This window comes from Bacillus rossius, assembly GCF_032445375.1.
Source record: "Bacillus rossius redtenbacheri isolate Brsri chromosome 4 unlocalized genomic scaffold, Brsri_v3 Brsri_v3_scf4_2, whole genome shotgun sequence".
Taxonomy (NCBI): Eukaryota; Metazoa; Arthropoda; class Insecta; order Phasmatodea; family Bacillidae; genus Bacillus; species Bacillus rossius.
This window is the reverse complement of record NW_026962011.1, coordinates 16,481,727-16,500,743: the sequence shown is the minus strand read 5'-3', so window position 1 is coordinate 16,500,743 and position 19,017 is coordinate 16,481,727. Positions and strand designations below refer to the sequence as shown.

At 36.8% G+C, this 19,017-nt stretch overlaps 1 protein-coding gene across 1 annotated transcript in view; it reads left to right on the top strand.

The window, feature by feature from the left end:
- Nucleotides 1-19,017, top strand: part of LOC134541992 (lachesin-like) — a 559,697-nt gene that overhangs the window by 400,358 nt on the left and 140,322 nt on the right. The window contains exon 5 of the mRNA XM_063385770.1: nt 17,651-17,836. Within this exon, the coding sequence (XP_063241840.1) occupies nt 17,651-17,836 (186 nt within the window). The remainder of the gene's footprint in view (nt 1-17,650; nt 17,837-19,017) is intronic.

The window sequence follows — 19,017 nt, the reverse complement described above, 5'->3', positions numbered from 1 at the left end:
TATACTTTCGGGTGTACCCTCACATATTATGTGAGGGTACACCCAAAAGTTCAACTGATAATAATTGTATCTATTGACAAAAACTCCTTCATTTCCCCTTGCACCTCTTAAAAAATATAAGTGTTGATTTTATTAAGGATATAATTTCTTGGCGCCAATATTGCTCTTGCGCACAACCACTGATCACAATTCAAATTTTGTTGCAAGTCTGGGAAAACTTGGGTAATAAGATCCACATCATTTTCTACTAAATTACAAAATTCTCTTAAAAGTAAAATATAAACTTCAGCATCAACGTCCAAACAACCATCACCGAAGAAAATAAACAGACACCTAACCTCAAAAATTAAAAAAGTTTAAGTATTGCTTGGCGGTGTAAGAAAAATAAAATTGAATATGAATTGACCGCTGGTATTGCAGTATTAGATTGGCGAATTATTTAATTTACTTATTGAAACGCCAGAGAGCGTTAAATTTCATTCAAATTACTCAAACTCTCAGTCATATCATACATACGAATATCAATTTCTTTTTGCTCTTCGGAAAATAAATTGCTTTTTTTATATACAAGTATCCTATGTCCTTTATTATACCCTTGAAAATATGCGCACAAAATTTCACGATGATAGGTTGAGTAGTTTCCGCGTTAAAGCGTTACTAACAAACAAACAAACTCACGTTCGCATTTATAATATTAGTAAGGATAAACAAAGTGGTTCCGATTTATAATTGTAAGGGTGTAGTTTAATATCAAACAAATAAACCACAACCTGATACACAAAAGCAGATGGTAATTTTCTTTGGGGGACGTAACTTATAAACAAAAAGAATTAAATCATTATTAAGGTAGAGCTGCGAGAGAGTTTACGACATTACTACTATTATTTCTGAAGGAACCTCATAGTTTCCTTCCCGTACAGTTAGTTGTAGATGTATGACTATTTACTACTCGTAAATGTTTAAATAAAAGAATTTAAAATAAATAATTTAAATCTTAATTCTATTAAAATTAACATTTATTATAACAGAGATAATGCTTTACAAATCATAACAGTAATATACGTTTCAGTTTCAGAAATAATTACTTAAGGCGTCTACATACATTACTTATCGATAACTGGACCAGTTGTGATTAAGGGAGTAAGTAGTATATAATAGTATTTCCTAGGACACGGGTTCTGGGTGTGGTGCCGGTGCCGGTGTCCGCCATTTTGGATTTGTGACGTCACGGCGGCAAAAATTCCTCAAAAATGCCTCAAAATGACTCAAAATTTCCCGTTTTAAGAAAAAATTTCCCGTTTCCGAGGGAAAAATTCCCGTTTCGAGGGAAAATTTCCCGTTTTATTCCTCAAAAATCCCAACGGCTAGAAATGTCCTGATAGAGGCTTAAGCATCCTTAACTCAAGCCTCAGTTAAGCCTCTATCAGGATGTGACCTTGACCTTTGACCTTGACCCCGGCGGCCATCTTGGATCCGCCATTTTGGATGACGTCATTTCGTTTTCTAGAAAATTCCGGCATTGTGTTATCCGACATATTGGACGATGACGTCACCGTTGCAATTTTCGTTACGGCCGCCATCTTTAACTTTTTTATTTATTATCCGATTTCAATGAAAAATTTTTTAAAATTTATTAAAAAATCCATTTAATAAAATTTTAATAAACAATATTTAAAAAATATACTTTTACGACACGGAGTTCGGAGTCCTCGGTTCGAACCCGGTGAGGCCAAAAAAATTAAAAATGGCGACCGATCCTCCTCCCGTGGTGACTTTTGGCAGACTGACTCCCACCACTTTTCTTAAAGCATATATATCGTCACCTAGTATGACGTCATGTCCGCCATCTTGTCTTCGATGCTGGAAGCCATCATCATTGTATCGTCGACGAGAGTGCGCTGACACCATGTTAGTTTAGTTCGTATCCGCTAGAGTGCAGTAATAATTTATTACTGTGACACCCGCCATCTTGAAATATGGCCGCCATCTTGAAAATCCGTAATTATTTAGCTAGAAATTCGGGAAAAATTCCAAAATTCATTAAATAAATCACTCATTAACTTACATATTGATTCGATCCGCTCCAGTCCTTGGTTCGATCCCTGAATGATGCAAAACATTTAATTTTATATAAAAAATAATAATTTCAATAAACCATGTTCAAAATTCTTAAAGAGACTTTAAATCCTCTACTACCATCATTCTATCAGACACCAAGACCACCATATTGGAAATTCGTAATTGTAATGCTAGAGATTCGGGAAAAAGTTCAAAATTCATTAAATAAATTTGTAATCTATATACTGATTGATTAGATCGACTAAGGTCCTTGACACGATCCCTGGCCGATACAAAACAACTTTAATTTTAAAAAAGTACCAGAAAAGTGTAAGGTTCGAGAAATAAAACACCTCAAAGTCTTTTACAAACATAATATTTATTACACAATTTCTATCCTACTACAGAATCACTTGCGAAAGCCAACAACAATCTTATAAACATTTAGCCCTGCATAGACGTGCAACGACTACTTCTTAGCTCCAAATGGCTCCCAAAGCTCCAACAGCCTCCAAATGCTTAACACAGCTCCAAATGGCTCCAAATGCTCCAACAGCTCCAAAAAAAGGCTCCAAATGCTCCAATAGCCTCCAAATGCTTAACACAGCTACAAATGCCTCCAAATGCTCCAAACGGCCTCCAAATGCTTGACGGCCTCCAAATGCTTAACACAGCTCCAAATGGCTCCAAATGCTCCAAACGGCCTCCAAATGCTTGACAGCTCCAAATGTCTCCAGCAGCTCCAAATGCTCCAACAGCTCCAAAAAAAGGCTCCAAATGCTCCAACAGCCTCCAAATGCTTAACACAGCTCCAAATGGCTCCAAATGCTTGACAGCTCCAAATACATAACACAGCTCCAAATGGCTCCCAAAGCTCCAACAGCCTCCAAATGCTTAACACAGCTCCAAATGGCTCCAAATGCTCCAACAGCTCCAAAAAAAGGCTCCAAATGCTCCAATAGCCTCCAAATGCTTAACACAGCTCCAAATGGCTCCAAATGCTCCAAACGGCCTCCAAATGCTTGACGGCCTCCAAATGCTTAACACAGCTCCAAATGGCTCCAAATGCTCCAAACGGCCTCCAAATGCTTGACAGCTCCAAATGTCTCCAGCAGCTCCAAATGCTCCAACAGCCTCCAAATGCTTAACACAGCTCCAAATGGCTCCAAATGCTTGACAGCTCCAAATGCATAACACAGCTCCAAATGGCTCCAAATGCTCCAAACGGCCTCCAAATGCTTGACAGCTCCAAATGTCTCCAGCAGCTCCATATGCTCCAACAGCTCTAAAAAAAGGCTCCAAAAGCTCCAACAGCCTCCAAATGCTTAACACAGTTCCAAATGGCTCCAAATGCTCCAAACGGCCTCCAAATGCTTGACAGCTCCAAATGTTTCCAGCAGCTCCAAATGCTCCAAATGCTTGACAGCTCCAAATGCTTCAAAAGGCTCCAAATGCTCCAAACGGCCTCCAAATGGCTCCAACAGCTCCAACAGCCTCCAAATGCTTGACAGCTCCAAATGTTTCCAGCAGCTCCAAATGCTCCAAATGGCTCCAACAGCCTCCAAATGCTTAACACAGCTCTAAATGGCTCCAACAGCTCCAAAAGACTCCAAATGCTTCAAAAGGCTCCAATTGCTCCAAGAGCTCCATCTTCAATTGGTTCCAACTGATTCCTATTACTTTTATCGAACTTGGCATGATTACTAACATGTCTTTATCAGTATACATTTTGACTGGCAGTGGTAACGTTTTTTTACACCTTTAAGTTATAAGTTTTATTTAGAAATCAGATTTCGATAAATGATAGCTTCCATCTGGAAAGAAAATATATTAATTTATCTTCAAGTTTATACACATACATTTAATTTAATCCATTATTGTATGTAGCCAGCTTCCCTCAGTTCTTTGAGTATGAAGGATATTTCTTTAATGTTCGAATAGTTTCCTGCACAAAGCGATCCATGTAGTAGTCGTAGCCTGTTAACCAATATGTTAGGATCTTCCCATGAGGTATAATCAATCTCTTCTGCTGCCTTCATCCTTGCATGTTTATAATAAATATTATCTCTGGTGTTTATCGTTTTAAAACCAACCACAAGATCACTTTCGTCATCTTGCCAGTGATTATCACAAGCTTGATCAGGATAATTTATTTTATTACGCCGTTTCCATCGTTTTGGTCTCAAACCACCATCACAGTCTTCGCTCTTGCATGCTTTTGGTGCTTCAGTACAGTACTCAATCATGTCAGCCTCAGATGTGTCACCACAATCTTCAATCATGTCAGCACCACAAACTTGATCAGGATAATTTATTTTATTACGTCGTTTCCATCGTTTTGGTCTCAGACTGCCATCACAGTCTTCGATCTTGCCTGCTTTAGGTGTTTCAGTACAGTACTCAATCATGTCAGCCTCAGATGTGTCACCACAATCTTCAATCATGCCATCCTCAGATGATTCATCAAAGTCTTCGACCTTGTAAGCTTCAGGTGGTTCTCCATCTTTCACATTTTCATGGAGACGACTAGATATTGGAGTAAATATATTTTCATTTCTAATGTGGTTACAACTTCCTTCGTTTGTTTTAAATTTTAAATTATTATCTTGATCTAGATCAGTAATTTTAGCATTAGCTTTTTCGCCTTCGTTCCTCTTCCGCGATGTTGTAGCCCAGTCTTCGTTATCTTTATTCATCTTAATTGTACAGGTCTTGTAATGTCTATCCAAGTAATATCTTCTACCAAAGGATTTCTGACACTGACTGCAATGAAATGGTTTTTGACAAGGACCCAAATTACACTCGCTTCTCTCATGTCGTTTAGCATTCTTTCTCAAGGTAAACACCTTGCTACAGTAGCTACAGTGATGACGTTTTGATACAGCAACAAATCCCGTTTCAGGATTCATATTAGTTATTGAGACTAATGCCAGATGCAAACTAAGAGTTTTAAATTAGATATATTACTTAAATAGAATTTTTTAATTATTTCATCAGCGAGAATTAATTTATCTCATTCAAAGGTACTTGTTGCAAGTAGTTCTGCTTTTCAACAACAGATGTCGCCACATGTTACTTGCAGGTAAATAATATTTAGTTCTTTTATGCGGGATGCGGGATGCTCACTAACGATCGCAAAAGAAGGATGGCTTCGCTAGACTCCAAGGAGAAGGAAGTTCGTCCATCCTGTTAGTGCTTCTTATATTTCTCAGAGATTATTTGACTGAGTAATGATATTTTTTTTAAATTTCCACCTGATAAAAATATTACAAGTGCTGATTTATTGGCAGAATTTCAATAATTAAATGCGACCTTGAATAAAAAATGACATGACTCATTAAGTAAAAAATTCTTCATGCAGAGATCAATTCCTCATCAGTAACCAGAAGCACTCGGAGAAAACCATCAGATGTCTAGTCAGGAATAATCAGAAGCACCCAGAGAAAACCATCAAAATATTGTCAAGAATAATCAGGAGCACACGGAGAAAACTACCATAATATTGTCAAGAATAAACGGGAGCACACGGAGAAATCCACCATAATATTGACAAGAATAATCAGGAGCACACGGAGAAAACCACCGCAAGTTTTCTTTGATATCATAAAATTTCAGGAAAAAAATAATACTAAAAATAAAAATAAATTAATAAAAAATTAAAAAAAATAAAATAAAAAAAAATACATAAAATTCTGGCTTGTACTAGAACTCTATCTTTGTTCAACAATGAGAAGTTCACAAGCTAGCAGAATTTTATGTATTTTTTTTATTTTATTTTTTTTAATTTTTTATTAATTTATTTTTATTTTTAGTATTATTTTTTTCCTGAAATTTTATGATATCAAAGAAAACTTGCGGTGGTTTTCTCCGTGTGCTCCTGATTATTCTTGTCAATATTATGGTGGATTTCTCCGTGTGCTCCTGATTATTCTTGACAATATTTTGATGGTTTTCTCTGGGTGCTTCTGATTATTCCTGACTAGACATCTGATGGTTTTCTCCGAGTGCTTCTGGTTACTGATGAGGAATTGATCTCTGCATGAAGAATGTTTTACTTAATGAGTCATGTCATTTTTTATTCAAGGTCGCATTTAATTATTGAAATTCTGTCAATAAATCAGCACTTGTAATATTTTTATCAGGTGGAAATTTAAAAAAAATATCATTACTCAGTCAAATAATCTCTGAGAAATCTAAGAAGCACTAACAGGATGGACGAACTTCCTTCTCCTTGGAGTCTAGCGAAGCCATCCTTCTTTTGCGATCGTTAGTGAGCATCCCGCATCCCGCATAAAAGAACTAAATATTATTTACCTGCAAGTAACATGTGGCGACATCTGTTGTTGAAAAGCAGAACTACTTGCAACAAGTACCTTTGAATGAGATAAAATAATTCTCGCTGATGAAATAATTAAAAAATTCTATTTAAGTAATATATCTAATTTAAAACTCTTAGTTTGCATCTGGCATTAGTCTCAATAACTAATATGAATCCTGAAACGGGATTTGTTGCTGTATCAAAACGTCATCACTGTAGATACTGTAGCAAGGTGTTTACCTTGAGAAAGAATGCTAAACGACATGAGAGAAGCGAGTGTAATTTGGGTCCTTGTCAAAAACCATTTCATTGCAGTCAGTGTCAGAAATCCTTTGGTAGAAGATATTACTTGGATAGACATTACAAGACCTGTACAATTAAGATGAATAAATATAACGAAGACTGGGCTACAACATCGCGGAAGAGGAACGAAGGCGAAAAAGCTAATGCTAAAATTACTGATCTAGATCAAGATAATAATTTAAAATTTAAAACAAACGAAGGAAGTTGTAACCACATTAGAAATGAAAATATATTTACTCCAATATCTAGTCGTCTCCATGAAAATGTGAAAGATGGAGAACCACCTGAAGCTTACAAGGTCGAAGACTTTGATGAATCATCTGAGGCTGGCATGATTGAAGATTGTGGTGACACATCTGAGGCTGACATGATTGAGTACTGTACTGAAACACCTAAAGCAGGCAAGATCGAAGACTGTGATGGCAGTCTGAGACCAAAACGATGGAAACGACGTAATAAAATAAATTATCCTGATCAAGTTTGTGGTGCTGACATGATTGAAGATTGTGGTGACACATCTGAGGCTGACATGATTGAGTACTGTACTGAAGCACCAAAAGCATGCAAGAGCGAAGACTGTGATGGTGGTTTGAGACCAAAACGATGGAAACGGCGTAATAAAATAAATTATCCTGATCAAGCTTGTGATAATCACTGGCAAGATGACGAAAGTGATCTTGTGGTTGGTGTTAAAACGATAAACACCAGAGATAATATTTATTATAAACATGCAAGGATGAAGGCAGCAGAAGAGATTGATTATACCTCATGGGAAGATCCTAACATATTGGTTAACAGGCTACGACTACTACATGGATCGCTTTGTGCAGGAAACTATTCGAACATTAAAGAAATATCCTTCATACTCAAAGAACTGAGGGAAGCTGGCTACATACAATAATGGATTAAATTAAATGTATGTGTATAAACTTGAAGATAAATTAATATATTTTCTTTCCAGATGGAAGCTATCATTTATCGAAATCTGATTTCTAAATAAAACTTATAACTTAAAGGTGTAAAAAAACGTTACCACTGCCAGTCAAAATGTATACTGATAAAGACATGTTAGTAATCATGCCAAGTTCGATAAAAGTAATAGGAATCAGTTGGAACCAATTGAAGATGGAGCTCTTGGAGCAATTGGAGCCTTTTGAAGCATTTGGAGTCTTTTGGAGCTGTTGGAGCCATTTAGAGCTGTGTTAAGCTTTTGGAGGCTGTTGGAGCCATTTGGAGCATTTGGAGCTGCTGGAAACATTTGGAGCTGTCAAGCATTTGGAGGCTGTTGGAGCTGTTGGAGCCATTTGGAGGCCGTTTGGAGCATTTGGAGCCTTTTGAAGCATTTGGAGCTGTCAAGCATTTGGAGGCCGTTTGGAGCATTTGGAGCCATTTGGAACTGTGTTAAGCATTTGGAGGCTGTTGGAGCTTTTGGAGCCTTTTTTTAGAGCTGTTGGAGCATTTGGAGCTGCTGGAGACATTTGGAGCTGTCAAGCATTTGGAGGCCGTTTGGAGCATTTGGAGCCATTTGGAGCTGTGTTATGCATTTGGAGCTGTCAAGCATTTGGAGCCATTTGGAGCTGTGTTAAGCATTTGGAGGCTGTTGGAGCATTTGGAGCCTTTTTTTTTTGGAGCTGTTGGAGCATTTGGAGCTGCTGGAGACATTTGGAGCTGTCAAGCATTTGGAGGCCGTTTGAAGCATTTGGAGCCATTTGGAGCTGTGTTAAGCATTTGGAGGCCGTCAAGCATTTGGAGGCCGTTTGGAGCATTTGGAGCCATTTGGAGCTGTGTTAAGCATTTGGAGGCTATTGGAGCATTTGGAGCCTTTTTTTGGAGCTGTTGGAGCATTTGGAGCCATTTGGAGCTGTGTTAAGCATTTGGAGGCTGTTGGAGCTTTGGGAGCCATTTGGAGCTGTGTTATGTATTTGGAGCTGTCAAGCATTTGGAGCCATTTGGAGCTGTGTTAAGCATTTGGAGGCTGTTGGAGCATTTGGAGCCTTTTTTTGGAGCTGTTGGAGCATTTGGAGCTGCTGGAGACATTTGGAGCTGTCAAGCATTTGGAGGCCGTTTGGAGCATTTGGAGCCATTTGGAGCTGTGTTAAGCATTTGGAGGCCGTCAAGCATTTGGAGGCCGTTTGGAGCATTTGGAGGCATTTGTAGCTGTGTTAAGCATTTGGAGGCTATTGGAGCATTTGGAGCCTTTTTTTGGAGCTGTTGGAGCATTTGGAGCCATTTGGAGCTGTGTTAAGCATTTGGAGGCTGTTGGAGCTTTGGGAGCCATTTGGAGCTAAGAAGTAGTCGTTGCACGTCTATGCAGGGCTAAATGTTTATAAGATTGTTGTTGGCTTTCGCAAGTGATTCTGTAGTAGGATAGAAATTGTGTAATAAATATTATGTTTGTAAAAGACTTTGAGGTGTTTTATTTCTCGAACCTTACACTTTTCTGGTACTTTTTTAAAATTAAAGTTGTTTTGTATCGGCCAGGGATCGTGTCAAGGACCTTAGTCGATCTAATCAATCAGTATATAGATTACAAATTTATTTAATGAATTTTGAACTTTTTCCCGAATCTCTAGCATTACAATTACGAATTTCCAATATGGTGGTCTTGGTGTCTGATAGAATGATGGTAGTAGAGGATTTAAAGTCTCTTTAAGAATTTTGAACATGGTTTATTGAAATTATTATTTTTTATATAAAATTAAATGTTTTGCATCATTCAGGGATCGAACCAAGGACTGGAGCGGATCGAATCAATATGTAAGTTAATGAGTGATTTATTTAATGAATTTTGGAATTTTTCCCGAATTTCTAGCTAAATAATTACGGATTTTCAAGATGGCGGCCATATTTCAAGATGGCGGGTGTCACAGTAATAAATTATTACTGCACTCTAGCGGATACGAACTAAACTAACATGGTGTCAGCGCACTCTCGTCGACGATACAATGATGATGGCTTCCAGCATCGAAGACAAGATGGCGGACATGACGTCATACTAGGTGACGATATATATGCTTTAAGAAAAGTGGTGGGAGTCAGTCTGCCAAAAGTCACCACGGGAGGAGGATCGGTCGCCATTTTTAATTTTTTTGGCCTCACCGGGTTCGAACCGAGGACTCCGAACTCCGTGTCGTAAAAGTATATTTTTTAAATATTGTTTATTAAAATTTTATTAAATGGATTTTTTAATAAATTTTAAAAAATTTTTCATTGAAATCGGATAATAAATAAAAAAGTTAAAGATGGCGGCCGTAACGAAAATTGCAACGGTGACGTCATCGTCCAATATGTCGGATAACACAATGCCGGAATTTTCTAGAAAACGAAATGACGTCATCCAAAATGGCGGATCCAAGATGGCCGCCGGGGTCAAGGTCAAAGGTCAAGGTCACATCCTGATAGAGGCTTAACTGAGGCTTGAGTTAAGGATGCTTAAGCCTCTATCAGGACATTTCTAGCCGTTGGGATTTTTGAGGAATAAAACGGGAAATTTTCCCTCGAAACGGGAATTTTTCCCTCGGAAACGGGAAATTTTTTCTTAAAACGGGAAATTTTGAGTCATTTTGAGGCATTTTTGAGGAATTTTTGCCGCCGTGACGTCACAAATCCAAGATGGCGGACACCGGCACCGGCACCACACCCAGAACCCGTGTCCTAGGAAATACTATTATATACTACTGGAGTACCAGAACTTTAGTAAAGTATTCATTGCTAAACTATTTGCCTGGAGAGATTTCAAACTTTGTAGTACTTAATTATGAAGTTACTATCGACTGAATCTTAGATAAGAATTTCGACTTACATAAACTGGAACTACTCGTATGTTCTGGGGCCTCACAGCCCCTGTTCTTATTGTACGTTAGATTTTCCATTTCACATCTAAACACTTATCACCGTGAACTTAAACGAAATAGATATACCTGGGTGGCCGGTGCCCGCCCAGTCAGTCTAAAACTTTACATAATGAAACTAGAACTTATTTATGCCCCTAGGAGTGAGCCTGACTTGTAAGCACTAACAGGCTCGTTACCAGGACGGGCAGGAAACCACCCAGTGAGCCCCGAGCTCACTCTAACTCCTTCTTAAAAACCTTCGGCCACCCCTCTTACTTTCCAGAAGGTATCAGCCCAGCTCAATCAGGGTACAAACTAGCTGAGTTGGCCCCCACGTGGGACATTGCCTCTAGTTTCACCACAGAGCGACCCAGGAATGTCAGCACGAATCAGCGCCGAACGAGTGGTCGGGCTCACATCGGTATGTGCGACGCCAGCACATAACCACCGCCCCGGCCCGCCACATGCTCCCGTTAGCGAGTTGTGCCACTCTGCAACTGTGACAACCCACACAGAGCCTGCACCAAGAAAGACAGAAATTTATTGATGGCTACGCAAAAAAAATCCAGGATCGCGACAATACATACTTATCTCTAGGTAAAATTGAGTTTAAAATATTAACTCAGAAATAAATTACCTTAAAATATTTAATTTCAGAGCAATAATATTCTTTCTTTAAATATTTTTATTTATTTTTTGTTTTGAAGAAAAAAATTAAATTTTTTTGAAGACATGCAGAAAAAATATTTTTTTTTTTTCAAATGTTTGATAGTATTTATTGCGGTGCTTTTTGAAAACGTGGAAGAAACATTTCCGATGCTGCGGTGTAGGCGCGAGCGCCTGAAGAGATTCACACCGGCAACCCGCCGAGCAGTGGTGCCAAGGCAGGGTTGCGACTAACAGTCCCTAGGAGACCACGGGGCGTCGGTCCCCCGAGAGGTGAGATCGCTAGCCTGCTTTATGGGATGTGGTGTGTTCCGCACTGCCAACTACCATTTGCCCCTCCCCTACCCACAAACCCCCTCCCCTGGCACTACGCACCAAACCTACCCTTCGGCACACCAGGCCGCACCAGACCCTAATATTTCATCTCCACCTCCGGCCGAGGCGAAAGTGCGCGCCGTTTAGCGATACAGATGAGGCCCACTCCCGCGTACAATTGTTGCCATTTGCGAGTAGGAATATGAATGGGACTGACGTAGAGGTACGAAATAAGGAAGGAATCACTGTTGAGAAAAGCCGAGAGCATTTGTTTAGTAGCTCTGGTAAATGGATACGAATATTCCTTGGTAATCGAGGTTTCTGAAACAAGAAAAATACAATCGTAGTCTACATTAGTTTAAATTATAACTGACCAACAAAAATTTAGACAGGACATCACACAGAGTAAATGTAGGTACAAATAAAAAATGTATTTTATTAGATTTTTCTGTTTAATTACATTTAGCGCTTTTAAAATTCAATTAATTTCTGGTTTTTCGTACGCTCTGAATTTCTAATTTTATTCCTTTTTTGTTCCATAAATCAAACTCCTGTCAGCAGGAGCTGTGTAGAACTTTGACTATTCTAATCTTTGATCATTGTGTTGCGAATTCACCATCCAAAGCTGTTGGTTGATTGATAAAGCATAAAATGTTGTTAGAACTTTTTTTATTTTGTAAAAATAAACTCTACTAATTATTTTTTGTTATAACTAACTCAAATTGGTTTTTGTTTATAGACATTTGTGAAATTTTTAATAAAATTAATATTACTGAATTCAGATACGTTAGTTTCCCACACTAAAAGTTTTGGAGTTTATTAAATGGAGCGTAATAAAAAAATTAATACTTTTAATATTTCTATTTTAGTCTCCTTACAATGAATTTTAAATTAAAAATTTCTATATGGTATCAAGGTGTATTATTGGCATCAGTTAATTGGTTTAAGCATACAAGTTTCCTAAAAACGAACGTTAAACAATAATTTTAAAAATTCATATTATTTAGTATGAAATAATAGGAAGTAACGCAATGGAAAAAAATTATGAATAAATAAAATAAAGACATGGTAGAAAAAAATATTTTTTGATAAAAAAAAAGCCATGTTCCAATACAGGCACAAATTTTCAAATCCTAAAATGTTTAACACGTGCTTTATTAAGTATAAATGAAGCATTAAAGCATATAATAGTATTAACATATAAGCAACTAATCATATAGTATAAATTAAGCATTAATCATAAATAAAGGTGTAATGAAATACTGTCTGTGTATTTATTTTATTTCTTCTAAATAGTGTGTTGGTTTTGTTTTTAAGAAGTAGGTAACACCAAACCCCAAAAGAACAATTTCTACGAGTGTTATATGTGTGTATAAATTTGTTAACCAGCACACAAAAACCATCGAAAAAATGCAGTAAATGTGGAGAATATCGATACTTAAATGAATTATTAACATGATATTTTCATTTAAATAAGTTTAATATAGTATCTATAAAATGATCCATTCATTGTATTTCGTTATTTTTTACTATCTCTCAAACGTTTGGTCGACAAAAATATTCTTACATGTTAAAAAACATATATATATATATATATATATATATATATATATATATATATATATATATTTACCTTGAATCTCAGAATAGAAAATACGGTCCAGAATTTTTTAAGGGTTTCATATTTAGGTACATTTGTGTTGGTTAGTGATATTATAATGATTTAAAATAAATTTAAACTTATACTTTTATTTATGATTCATTTAATATATTTCAATTATGTTTATTAATGCTTTTAAGAGCTTTCAAGTCAATTTATAGATAAATCATAATAAGAATTAAGAGAAAAAATTATATACTTTACACTTTTCAATTAATTGTGTGTATGTAGATTTTATCATTAAACCATTATATCAAAATCATTTAATTCATAAATGAGATAAATGTTTTCCTTCATACACTCAATTAACCTCAAGTTTTTTAAGATTTTCATGAAACTACATTTGTTATTATTTTTTTAATTGTAATAAACTAAATAAAATAGAAACAACAAAGGATTCATAAGAAAGGTAAGCTATATGTATTTTTTATTAATTTTCTATGATGCTATTTTGGGATGTGAACGGTTTCTTCTGAAACCCGGTTAGTGACGTCTAAAAATCGATGGAAGGTTTGGTTGTTTCGCCCCTACCCACTCAACCCTCCCCAACCCCTGAATTGCCTTCTTCTCCACCATAAATAAGGGCTGGGTCAGGCACACAGCAAACAGTAAGCTTTTCAAAAGTAAAAAAACAAAGAAAATAAGCATTAAAATTTTTAAAAACATAAACAAGTTATTTTGTATGTATGTTGCAATTGATGGTAGAACAATTTCTATTCGGCACAACAAAACGTCTTTATAAATATATGCAGACATAACGTTTTTTGTAACGGAAATTTACTTCCAAAATTTTTTATTTAATATTCTTCTACATTCGTATTACCGACCTAACTACTCATTTAAAAGTACATTATTTTGAGAAGCAAACATTTTCAAAGCTTAGAAAAATATTTGGATCTGAAGGAAGTAATAATGAAAAACAAAAAAAAAAAAAACATATTTTTTAAATTTTCTGAAAGTTTTGCTTTATTATATTTTCCCCAACAAAACCCGCTATTGCCTCAATAATTATTTTCTTTTACTCTGATACTTTACTGTTTAACATAAATATCCAAACTTTAATAAAAATTTCTAAAAATTTATTTGCTGATATCTTTATTTGACTACAATATAGGATGCCAAATAAATGTTGTGAATATAGTTTTTACCTCAAAGAGAGAATATACGTAATGTTATATATCACAATATGTTACATCGGGAAATAAAAGACGAATACAAAAAAAAATATATATACAGACCATTACTTCTGCGGTGCCAAGTGATAGAAGATTGAACATTAAAGAACCTTTGATGTTTCTTTCCACCAAACTTACTCATTTTACCCAAAAACTCCTATCCTCCACAATCCCAACTATTCGTTTTCGTTCGTCTTTATTTCCCCCTTTTTGTGTTTTCTTTCCCTCATTTCGCGTGTCGCCACTTTCCTTTCCCTTTATCATCGTCTCTGGCTTTGCTTTCTGAATCTGTCGTAGCATCAACTCATAAATCCTTTCGGGAGGGGGAAAGAAATACACAGAGACGTCTTTTGAAATAAAGAGGGTCCGAGATGTCGTGAAATGGAGTGAGAATGGGATGGAGTTTATAACTGCAAGAAATTCAATATGCTTTCTCCTCTTTTCCTACGGTTTCCTTTGTTCCGTATCTGTGAAAGTGATACAAAGGGAGAAACTAAATTGAAACAAGCAAAAAATGTGTGGATGGGTTCAGAAAGGGAGTTGACAAATCTTATTGGGCTTGTAGAATTCTCTACGACAGTTCAAGGTAATTCTTTGTTGCGTCCAGTTCTATATTTCTGCCTACTTTTGGATTTTTTTTCCAACATAGCACATGCATAATACATAGTGTAGAACATGACATATTTCGTAATAAATCATTAAAATATCTTTATTTTTTTTTATATTTCTGTAACTGTAATACTGTAGTACTGTAATAATAAAAAACATCGTATAACTGTAGTGCGCGCGCTATACGCAAGCAAATTTCACTTGACTTGCTTATGTTTATTTTTGTTAAGATGTGAGTAACCGTGCCGTGCCGACTGCACGCTCACGTCTACAACGGAAACGATAAAACTAATTAGTTTCCGCAACAAACCCGTTAATTATAAACAACATTATGTCCATGAGGAAGGACAGTTGTGGATCTAATAGAAGGGTCAGAGGCGGACTCACAAGAAAAGGCAGTAATAAACCGCCACTACAAGCCTTTCTGTATTTATTTTTGCCATTGTATCAACAGTTTAGGGTAAAAAAATTTAATTTGAAAACCAAATTAAATTATTTTGGACCTGAAATATATTTAGAAAATGATTTTTAAATTGATTTTAAAGATAACTTTCGTTGTGAAAAAATGTATCTACGCTTATGAAACCTGGAACCACAGCTAGTACAGAGTTATAGAAGTGAACAGTTTGTAGTTTTCTAAGTCTGCTCGTCATTTGCGTTGCTCGTAAAAGAAAGAGCTAGATCCGTAACATTTGGTACATATATTTTCCACATCAAACAAATTTTTTAAGTTTTTTTTTTTAATAACTGCAGGATTTCACATCCATTGTCTGAAATTGCTTGTCTAGTCAGTTGCAGCAGTGTCGAAATCAAAGATTCCGCTGAAGGTTCGGCCGACGCTGCAGTCGCCATGTTCACTATAGTATATCCGTACTGAGATTATTGAAAATACTCCCACCTTTAAGTTCTCTTGCCTGAGAGAGAAGTGTATCCTGAAAGACTGCAGCTGCAGACCAATCAGAGAGTTTCTTTTGTCTGGTTTCGTCAAAACAAACCATCTAACCAGAAGATAAAAAAAATTTTATTGGCCTGCAGTTGCAGTCAATCAGGTCTCTCCGGAGACAGTATTTAAAGGCAGAGGAATTTCCAGGAACTTCGGTAGGTAAATGCTGCCATGAAGATATTGACAGCAAAGTCTACGTTGGTGAAATATTTGCTTTCTACGCGACTATAATTCACAAACCAAGCAACTTGATAAATTTTTTTGTTCCTATTTTAGACTCTCGCTATTCCACGCGAAGAAAAAATAGTAAAAATAAACTATTAGTATTTTGTTGGCTTTTTGTCACCCTGTTTCTTACAACCGAAAAAAAATTGTATCTTAGTAGTTCAATCTTGTCTAATTACATTCCCTTACTGCAGTCGTGTGTTGCTGTCAATATTATAGTTTATATTAGAGTTTTAAACAAAATAATTTGATAAATTTCGTAGAAAGTACAAGAATTATTTTGTTGTGAATACAAAACATTAAGTAGGATTCTGTACTGAGTTGAGTGATGTGTGTTGGCCTAGTGGCTTAGTCATGACTAGTGAGCCAAAGCGCAGGGTTCTATTCCCGGACGGATCTGGGATGATTCACTTCTGTGAACATTTCTTTCCCGGGTACAGGAGTGACTGCTGTAGTCCTTTCACCTCCGTATCATAGAAGGCCGGGGGGAAACCATCGTAGTATCACCCTATCAGGTGCGGCGTGGCTTCCACCATTGCGGCGCTACCTGAGGTCACAGTGCTCGGACACGATTTTCAAGGACTCATGATCATTGTCATCTTCAGCTTCTTCATAATCTCCACTATATTTATCTTCATCATTATCTTAATCTTTTTCATCTACATAACCTTCATAGTCGCCATATATATCATTTTCATGATATTCATCATTGTCATCATCATTACTTCCACTTATTGTAAATTAAAAGCGTGACGAAATCGCTCTGATGTTCGTCAAGTTTGCGATCTTGTAACACAATTCTATATAAATAAAAACGTAAATGTTTGTTCGTTCAAAATCTTAAATCTCAGAACGTTCTTCATTGATTGGTTTAAAATTTGAACACAACGTTGCATTCGAAAACGCGCGTGTTTTATATACCTACGCCGCATGTGTAAAGGTTAAAAATGTGTATAAAATATAGTTAGGTAAAAACCTTAGTTTTTTAATATTTTCATTGCTATAGAGTGATATATATCTATATATTTATAGATATAGGTTTATAGAGGAAGAGAGAAATTTAGAAGGAGATATAGATATATAGATAGAGAAAGAGATAAAAAAAATGAGATAGAGAAGTGTATATATTTACATTACTAATTATTTTTTGTAATAACCAATTCAAAAAAAAAAATTTTCTACCAAATATATTTGTGAAAATTTTTAAACAAGTTAATTTCATTGAATTTAAATAAATTATTTTCAACACTAATAGTGTTTTTGTTCATTATTTGAAGAGTAATAATCATATTAATACGTTTTATATTTATCTTTTAGTTGCCTTATAATGTTAGACGGAAATATATATATATATATGTGTGTGTGTGTGTAGATTTGCTTTGTTTATGTGTACCTACTACAAACAAATTAACAAAAACAATTACTAGAGGCACTGCAACGCATGCCGGGCATTAGCTAGTTGCGAATGAAAGCTGCGAAGGTTCGACGGCACCGCAGCAGTGGTGTGTGGCGTGTGGTGTGCAGTGCAGACCGTCTGTCCCGCAGGTGGGCTGGGTGAAGGCCGACACGAAGGCGATCCAGGCCATCCACGACCACGTGATCACGCACAACCCGCGCGTGTCCGTGTCGCACAACGACCTGGCCACGTGGAACCTGCACGTGCGCAGCGTGACGGAGGAGGACCGCGGCCAGTACATGTGCCAGATCAACACCGACCCCATGAAGAGCCAGGTGAGAAGGGCCGTCGGCCCCTGGAGGCCCCGTGTGTGTGTGTGTGTGTGTGTGTGTTGCTGAGGCGCGGCGAACGTCCCTTTCCGAAACTTCTCTGCTGAGCGGGCTACAATTTTCGAGCGTTACGAAAATTCCTATCGCATGAAGGGGAATAGTTAATTACGTGGTGGGGGAACCGGGAGAGGAAGAGACGGCAGGGGAGAGGTAGAATTGACGCAACATACTTGCACATTTGCATTCTTGCACCCTAGCATACATGCACACTTGCATACTTGCATACTTGCACATTTACATACTAGCATACTTGCATACTTGAATACTTGTACACTTGCATACTTGCACAATTGTGTATTTGCACACTTGCATACTTTCATACTTGCACTCTTGCACTCTTCCATACTTTCACACTTGCATTCTTTCACATTTGCATACTTGCACACTTTCATACTGACATACTTGCACACATTCATACTTGCACACATGCATACTTGCATATATGCATACTTGTACTCTTGCACACTTTCATACTTGCACACTTGTACACTTGCATACTTGGATACTTGCATACGTTCATACTTGCATAATTGCATACTTTCATACTTGCACTCTTGCACACTTCCATACTTGCACATTTGCATACTTTCACACTTGAATTATTTCACATTTGCATACTTGCACACTTGCATACTTGCACACTTGCATACTTGCACACTTACATACTGGCATACTTGCACACTGGCATACTTGCACACATGCATACTTGCACACATACATACTTGCATATTTGCATACTTGTACATTTGCATACTTGCATACTTGCACACTTGTGTACTTGCATACTTTCATACTTAACTCTTGCACACTTCCATACTTGCACACTCGTGTACTTGCACACTTGCATTCTTACACATTTGCATACTTTCACACTTGCATTCTTTCACATTTGCATACTTGCACACTTGCATACTTGCACACTTGCATACTGGCATACTTGCACACATTCATACTTGCACACATGCATATTTGCATATTTGCATACTTGTACTCTTGCACACTTGCATACTTGTACACTTGCATACTTGCACACTTGTGTATTTTCACACTTGCATACTTGCGCAATAGCATAAATTAGCGCTCGCATATTTGCATATATATATATTATTTATAGCGACCTAAGCCAA